Source organism: Poecilia reticulata, linkage group LG12, assembly GCF_000633615.1.
Source record: "Poecilia reticulata strain Guanapo linkage group LG12, Guppy_female_1.0+MT, whole genome shotgun sequence".
NCBI lineage: Eukaryota > Metazoa > Chordata > Actinopteri > Cyprinodontiformes > Poeciliidae > Poecilia > Poecilia reticulata.
The window spans coordinates 25530172-25537920 of record NC_024342.1 but is presented as its reverse complement, the minus strand read 5'-3'; the positions used below and the strand labels follow the sequence as shown (position 1 = coordinate 25537920).

The window sequence follows — 7749 nt, the reverse complement described above, 5'->3', positions numbered from 1 at the left end:
CCATGAGTAAACGCTGTTGGCCCCGCCCACCCATGAGTAAACGCTGTTGGCCCCGCCCACCCCTGAGTAAACGCTGTTGGCCCCTCCCACCGATGAGTAAAACAGTGTTGGCTCCGCCCACTAGTTCTTAAAATAGTTAAACATTAAATATTTGCAGGTTCACCGACACATTTCCACATGTAAATATAAATGTATTTAATGTCTGTATTTCTGAATGTGTTGATTTATTTAATGATTTATTAAATTGTGTCTCTTTTGAGTCTCGATTTCCACACATTCCCCTGCAGTCAGACTTGGAATAGGCCGTTAAAGCCGATCACCACAGTGCGCCACAGCTACATGTTATGGTCAATATTCTGCCGTCTCTCTAAAAGCAGCACGACATGAGAGGAAGGATAAAGTGTCCAACAGCTCAGTGCAGCCAGGATGCCTGACCCGATCGGGCCGGTACCTCGGTCAGAACCCGCCGCTCCTTCCGGTCCACCAGCTTCGCCACGTTCCTGGCTCCTTCGGCGACGGCCGACTCGATCTTCATGTGGTGCAGCAGCTCCGCGACGCGCAGCTCCACCGGGCTGATGATCTCCTCGTCTGGACCTGGGACAGAGGGACGGCTCAGAGCCGGCCGGACCGGGACCGGGACCGGGCCCGGTCCGGGACAGAACCGCTCCGTTCGGTTACCGAGAGACGCGCCCTCCTCCCGGGCCTGGCCGACTTTAACGATCTGCATCCTCAGCAGCTCCATCTTGGTCCGGCTGTCCTGGAGCATCCGCTGCGCCGTGGCCAGCATCTTCCGGTCCTGGAACACAAGCCGGACCGGGTCAGCGTTGAGGTGTGCTTTATTTTGAAGGAGACAGGAAGCGGGTCTCACCTTGAAGGACCTGCTGCTGTAGGTCTGAATCATGTTCTCGGCGCCCTGCTTCACCTTGGCCTCCATCGTCAGCTGTTTCTTCAGAGTTCTGATGCGGCTGGCCAGCGGTGATGTCACTTCCTCCCACTGACTCGGCTCTGATTGGTCCTCTTCCTCCTCTGGGGCGGTCGCTTCCAAACGCACAGAAAGCAGAGTCAACAAACTTACTTAAGATGTTCATCTCCTGGTTGCTATGGTGATTCCCGCCTTTCACGGGCCGGAGAGGGGGCGGAGCCCAAAGTAACCAATGAGGAGTCAGTCGCCGAGTCAGCATAACGTCAACAGTAAAGTGGAGTTCAGGGCTCCTGCTAAATACCTTGCTGGTGTAGCGCGTTAGCATTAGCATTAGCATCTGATAAACATTGTCTGGAAAAACCCTGAAATGGATCCCAGAGTTGAATTATTCTGCCGTTTGGACCGAGCGGCTCCAGGAGGTTTACAGCTGCCGCAACGTTTTACCTGCGTGGCTGTCCTTCTCCGTTGCCATGGAGATGGCATTGAGCTCCTGCAGCTGCAGGTGGAGCCGCTCCAGCTTGCGGCTGGACGCCTTCACCTCGCCGTCCACGGCGCCGCCCCGCCGGCTCGGGTACGCCCGCCGCATCCGCTCCGCCGCCTCCTTGATCCTCAGCTCCACCTGGATCTCCTGCCGGACCTGAGCCCGGGCGTTCTCCAGCCGCTGCTGGACCTGCGGGTCCAGAATGTCCAGCTGCTGCTGCTGCTGCTGCTTCCCATCCTGACAGGAAACACACAGCGGCTGAGACCGGGTCACTTCCTGCCGGACTTCACCAGAATCCACTGGGATCAGAAACCTGATCTGAACCCAACCGGGATCACTGAGAGAAACCGGTTTCTCCTCAGATACTTTGACTAGGCCATTAGGAACAGACTGGAAACCGTCTCCAGATGACCTTTGACCCTGTGGTCCAATAGGAACAGGATGGGACTGAGAACACATCCCTGGGGATTAAAGCTCAAGAGATGAACCGGGTAAAGATGACGAGTCATTCATCACATCACTCACTGAAATGTTCATTTATCTACCGTCTTCCTTCCACTAAACTTTCCATCAGCATGCTCACAGACGCCTCTCTTCATGATTTCAGAATCAAAACATGTCGTCAGCCGTTTGTTTTCTAAATCAACAAAACGAGCAGATTAAAGATGAAAGAAATATTCTGCCGGTTTCACGAGCCAGACTGAGAACCAGTCCGGTCCGGACCTTCAACCGGTTCCGGACCAGCTGGTTCCGAGCAGCCGGAAGTCGTTCTGCAGTGATTGTCTCAGGTGTTTGTGTCAGGAAGACAAACTGGACCAACAGGTAAATCCGCAGCAGCAGCTCCGTAGTTCCAGCCAGAACCTCGGCGACTCGGACCGGTTCTGATGGGCCCCAGAACCGGTCCGGGTCTGCAGGAAGGGAGCCGGACTCACCTGAGGCGTCGGGGCTGACATGGCGGCCCGGTGCGGACGGACGGACACTCGGACGGATCTACCTGCTCAGGTGAGCTGAGGCCGCGGCTTCTTCCTCAATCACGGATGGAAACAAATCTGAGCGATCCTCCTTTGAATCCGCGCTGACGTCACGGCGCGCTGATTGGCCACGCGCGGGCACTACGATGCACCTGCAGCCAATCAGATGGCGGGCGCCGGGAGCACCTGCACAGGTGAGGCATCTGCTTTCAACACGGCACTGAGTCACTCAGCGGGTCGGCCCAAACACGCTGAGCGGGTTAGGAGTCGGAGGAACGTCATTTCCGGTCAACAGTTCAGGACGGAACCGTCCTCTGATCCACACCGGGCCGGGACCGGGTCACATGACGTCACAAGCGGCGTCACCTGAGCAGAAAACTGAAAGAAACAGAAATCAGTCTCTGCTGTTAACACAATGACGTCACTTCCTGCCGGCCGCCGCGGCCGGATCCTGAAGACTAGCCCAGCTGCTGGTCACTTCCTCCTTCAGTCTGACCAGAAACAAACTAAAGAGCAAATTATAATGGTAATGGCAAAGGTCAAAGGTCAGGGGAACAGACCGCACACATGCTGGACACTGGCTGCTCAGGGACCTGCTGGCACTGAGATGACCAGGTCAGCTCCAGTCCGTGACTCTGATTCTAACTTCATGGTCAGTTTATCAGTAAAACTCAAAGGTTTCAGCTGGAGACGGTCAAACGGGGAAACAAATCCTCCATTTCCTCCTGGATTCTCAGCATTCCCACAAGAAACGTCCTGGAATGAAGGCAGACATTTTGTTTTACTGCCGGATCTTCTGATTATTTTTAAAACGTTGCACATTTATTAGTGTGTCTGACACACTGTACAAAATCATCACATAAAAATACTGAACAGTTATTAGAAAATAAATCATACTATTACTGATAAAGTTGTTTACTTTTTGTATATATTTAACATTTTTGGATCTTTTTTTTGACTTTCCCCTCTAATAAATACCATTTATATTCTGCCCTACATTCTCATACTGTGCACATAATGTTGTTTTTATCCATTTTATTTCCTGTTGAGTGGATATATTTAAGCTTCATGTCTGAAAGCTGTGAAGTCCATGCAGTTCCCCGTGGCGCCCGCATCCCTCCGGGCCGCCGGGGGGCAGCAGAGAGCCATAAATGTGTTGACGGAGGCGGGTCGGTTTGTTCCCATCGTGGCGCTGCTGGCGGACTGTTGTTTGTGAGGTGAAGTAAGTTTTGCCGTCAGGAGCAGCGATTTAACCCGCCGGGAGGAACTTCAGGCCTACGGAGCGTCGGAGAAGCGGCAGCATGTCGGCCTCAGCGGCTAAAGTGAGCAGGAAGGAGAATTCAAACCACGACGCAGGGGACGAGACCTCCGGTAATAACGGTTCTCCTCTCAGCGCCATTTTCAGCTGTTTACCGTCGTTATGCCCGTCCTCACGGCCTCGGGTTCCGCTCACGGTCTCCTGTTAGCCGCATCCTGGGAGTCGAAGCGCCTGGTTTCCAGAAACGGCCTCATTTCGCTCAACATGTTGAGATATTTAGTGACGCAGCCGCAGCAGCTAACTAGCCGCGTTAGCCTCCGTTAGCTTCCACTAGCTCCTGCTAGCCTGTAGCCGTTAGTTTACAATAAAGCAGGCCAGCAGTTGTTCTCGGTTTGGCTGCTGAAAGCTGCTTAAATGACCGGATCGGGGCCCATTTCACCGAGGTCGGTTGAGTGTGAGCGTTTGTTCACGGTGAGGCGCTGGCTGAGCTCAGGGTTTTCACGGAGCCGGAGCTCAGCCCGTTTTTCATTCAAACCAGGCCGCCTTAAACGGCAACAGGAAGGAGGGGGGTGGAGGGGCCGTCTGCGGGGGGGAACCCACGATCTGCGGCGTGGAAAACCCCCAGCGAGGGGGGTTGATGGGGGGGGGATGCCTCCAGGAAAACACGACCCGGATCTGGGAGCCCTGGGGCGGAAACCAGCGTGTCCGGAGATAGGCACATGTAGAGTCACTAAGATGAAAATATATAAAATCAAAGGGCATGAAATACTGGACAGATATTAAACATAAGCATAGAAATGTGGAGAGTAGAATCATATTTTACATACACGCATTAAAACATCAGTTTGCAGTGATTAAAAGTAAAACTTGAAACACCAGCTGAGGGTGAAGGATCTGTGTTGACGCGGCTTTGTGCACCCAGGATGCAGCCATGAGTCTGAAGGAGCTCAGCTTCTATTATCGTATCTATTATTGTTGTATAAATATTGTTCACATTTAATCTTTAGCTCATGAAGGGAGTTTAGAAATTCATCAAGTAGATCTTTGGTGGTATGAAATCTTAACAGACTGAGGATGTTTATAAGATCGCCGTCAACATTTACCAAAATGTTTTTTTTTAAAATTTATTTTAAACCGTAATGAATAAATTCCTCGAATATCATCTGGATGCTTTGTGTTTCAGAGAAGGAGCAGCAGGAGGCGATCGAACACATTGATGAAGTACAGAACGAAATCGACAGGTGAGTCTGAGCCCGGCGGCGCGTCGTCACGGAAACCGTCGGCTGTTCTGACACGCTGCTTGTTTTCCAGATTAAATGAACAGGCCAGTGAAGAAATTTTAAAAGTAGAGCAGAAGTACAACAAATTACGCCAGCCGTTCTTTCAGAAGAGATCAGAGCTCATCGCCAAAATCCCAAACTTCTGGGTCACAACATTCGTCAACCATCCACAAGGTAAGCAGCCGGATCCGGTTCTGGTTCTGGTTCTGGTTCCTGTCATGAACAAATGAAAACTCCTGCTCTGACTGCTGCCTGTAGTTTCGGCTCTTCTGGGGGAGGAAGATGAAGAAGCTCTTCATTATCTGTCCAAGGTCGAGGTCACAGAGTTCGAGGACATCAAGTCTGGATACAGAATAGATTTTGTGAGTCTGATTGATTCTGTCGCTTCGTTGTGAAGCCGCCGCCGCCGTTTTCTGATCCACCCGTTCTCCTCTGTGTCCCTGCAGTCCTTCGACGAGAACCCGTACTTCGAGAACAAAGTTCTCTCCAAAGAGTTTAACGTCAACGAGGGCGGAGATCCGGTTTCCAAGTCCACCGAGATCAAATGGAAAGCTGGGAAGGTCCGTTTGCTCCTGCAATTCAGCAAGAAGAAATGATTTTAATAATCCTGAAACGAAAGACCTTCGGTCAGGAAAACGATCCGAGTTTTATGATCAGGAAGGTCATTTGGCTGAGCAATTGTTTCAATGTAACCAATATTTATTATTCCTAATGATCAGTGAGTCATTGATCTTTGTAATAGAAATGAAGGTTGGTATATATCTTGTTTTATTGTAATCGCAGCATTTCTTATTCTTGTTGTCACGCCGCGCGGCTGTTTGGGTCCTTTATCATATTCAAAAACTCACCAAACTTCACTCAAAATTTTCCCCCCCGACGAAAATGTTTGGATCCTGGTGGAACCGGAAGTGGGCGTGGCCAAACGGCTCTACAGCCCCCCCTAACGTGAGTTGGGGGAAACTGTAGGTCGTAGAGATCTGAAATTTGGTATGTAGGTAGATCTCCCCAAATCAAGAAGAAAAGTCTCTTGGAGGTACCCCCTAAAATGGTCAGGGAGGCGGCCATTTTGGGTCAAAGGTCAAATTTTGGCCATTTTTTTCCATTTTACTCACACCGAACTTGATGCAGTTAAGGGTTGTGGCATTAAAAGTTATCAAAATGGTGAGTTTTCGTACCTGTTTAGGGGACGTTCCGGGGGCGACAAAGTTGGCGTACTCGCCACAGAAAACCAACCGCTACAACTTTCACATAGAAAGGTCAATTGGCACCAAACCTGGTATGAGGGATCCTGGTTGGATGCCTGACGATCCTATGTCGTCATAGTATGACCTCACCTAAGCCCCGCCCCCTCAGAGCAGGAAGGGACTTTTGTTTACTTGGAAAGATACAACTCTGGCTCTCTTGACCTAATCAAGATGATCTTGTGTCAGATGACTGATAACAAGTTGGTCTCACTTGCTTTAAAGCGCCAAGAGTTTCCAGTGGAGGGCGTTGCCATGGCGGCGCGGCCAAGTCACAGGTCACGCCGCCGCCATACGTTTGGCTCTAGATTCCACATGTCTCAGTCCAGCTGCACCAAACTCACCGAGATCGATCCTTGTCCACCCCCCGACATAAATCCAGTGGAACATGTGGTGGGCGTGGCCTAATTCCTCCACAGCGCCCCCTAGAGTATTTTAAATAATCAGCCTCCAGCCATGCTTTATCCCACATTTATGAAACTTGGTACACGTGTAACTTGTCAGGACTACAAAAAAGTCTCTTGGAGCCATGGTAAAACCCAACAGGAAGTCGGCCATTTTGGATAAAAGTCACCATTTTGTCTTTTTTCATTGATGTCGTATCTGGGTGAACTCGTCCTAGAGCTTTCTAGATCCAGGCTTCAAACTCAGTCAACACAGTCTTGATGCATTGAGGGTCAAAAGTTATCAAAGGAATTTTCCTATGTCAAAGCATGTGGGCGTGGCCAAGCCTCAAATCTGGCCATTCTCCATGAAACATGAAGGCTGGGGGAACCGCGCCAGAGCGTCAGCGGTGGCGAGAGAGTGGTGGTGCAGGAACCCCCACGGTGGCAAACCGGCCTGTTCTGATGGGTCAGAACAGGCTTCCCCCCCATCAGGGTTGGCTGAATCTGGGGGCAGTCGGGGCTTTTTGAAAGGCAGATCATCTGTGGTTGGGAAGACAATCATGGCTGACATGTAACCTCTGACCCTCTGGGCCCTGCAGGACCTGACCAAACGGAGCAGCCAGACGCCGAACAAAGCTGGGAAGAAGCGTCAGCACGAGGAGCCGGAGAGCTTCTTCACCTGGTTCACCGACCACTCGGACGCTGGCGCCGACGAGCTGGGGGAGGTCATCAAGGACGACATCTGGCCCAACCCGCTGCAGTACTACCTGGTAGGTGCAGGGGGCGCCGCTGGGGCGGGGGGGCGGGGCTACCGGGCGGTTCGCTGACTGTCTGGACGCTCCCAGGTCCCTGACATGGAGGATGAGGAGGGTGAGGACGATGAAGAGGAGGATGAGGAAGGTCTGGAGGACATCGATGAGGGTGAGGAAGAGGAAGGCGAAGACGAGGATGGAGAAGGGGAAGATGGAGAGGTGAGAGAGCTGCAGCTGGTCGCCATGGTTACTGGCATGATGCGACGGTGGGAACACCGTAGCTATGGAGACTGAACTGGTCTGTGGTTGGAGAGCATGGTTCTGTTCTGACCCGGTCCTGCTGGACCTAACCTGCTGTCTCTGTCCCTCTGTCTCTGCAGGACGACGGTGAGGACGACTGAAGCGTCTCGGCGCCGTCCTCCCACTGTGACCCGTCTGTGGGAATGGGGGGGGGTTGG

At 51.9% G+C, this 7749-nt stretch overlaps 2 protein-coding genes across 3 annotated transcripts in view; one reads left to right on the top strand and one right to left on the bottom strand.

Annotated features, from left to right (window-relative positions):
- The window catches only part of pkn3 (protein kinase N3), an 11007-nt gene extending 7620 nt beyond the window's left edge, over positions 1 to 3387 (bottom strand). Inside the window, exons 1-5 of one of the 2 annotated variants that reach the window (XM_008424784.2) lie at positions 2336 to 3387; positions 1367 to 1640; positions 869 to 1038; positions 679 to 796; positions 452 to 594 (exon numbers count right to left, since the gene is read on the bottom strand). In XM_008424784.2, the coding sequence (XP_008423006.1) occupies positions 452 to 594; positions 679 to 796; positions 869 to 1038; positions 1367 to 1640; positions 2336 to 2356 (726 nt within the window). In that variant the 5' untranslated portion in view covers positions 2357 to 3387. Of the gene's footprint in view, positions 1 to 451; positions 595 to 678; positions 797 to 868; positions 1039 to 1366 lie in introns of both variants that reach the window. The other variant, XM_008424783.2, reaches the window with a different exon arrangement.
- A 163-nt stretch (positions 3388 to 3550) lies between these two features.
- On the top strand, positions 3551 to 7741 carry LOC103474061 (protein SET-like). The gene is made up of 8 exons (XM_008424785.2): positions 3551 to 3745; positions 4816 to 4873; positions 4944 to 5086; positions 5171 to 5274; positions 5359 to 5472; positions 7139 to 7309; positions 7385 to 7510; positions 7672 to 7741. The coding sequence occupies exons 1-8, from the start codon at positions 3676 to 3678 to the stop codon at positions 7690 to 7692; spliced, it is 807 nt and encodes a 268-aa protein (XP_008423007.1). The 5' UTR covers positions 3551 to 3675; the 3' UTR covers positions 7693 to 7741.
- Positions 7742 to 7749: the final 8 nt, after the last annotated feature.

Bases quoted from the DNA above. Each gene is read 5' to 3' on its own strand.
- LOC103474061 (XM_008424785.2), top strand. From the start codon at position 3,676: ATGTCGGCCTCAGCGGCTAAAGTGAGCAGGAAGGAGAATTCAAACCAC. The intron at 4,874-4,943 runs GTGAGTCTGAGC...CTTGTTTTCCAG, and splicing joins GTACAGAACGAAATCGACAG to ATTAAATGAACAGGCCAGTG. The intron at 5,087-5,170 runs GTAAGCAGCCGG...TGCTGCCTGTAG, and splicing joins ATTCGTCAACCATCCACAAG to TTTCGGCTCTTCTGGGGGAG.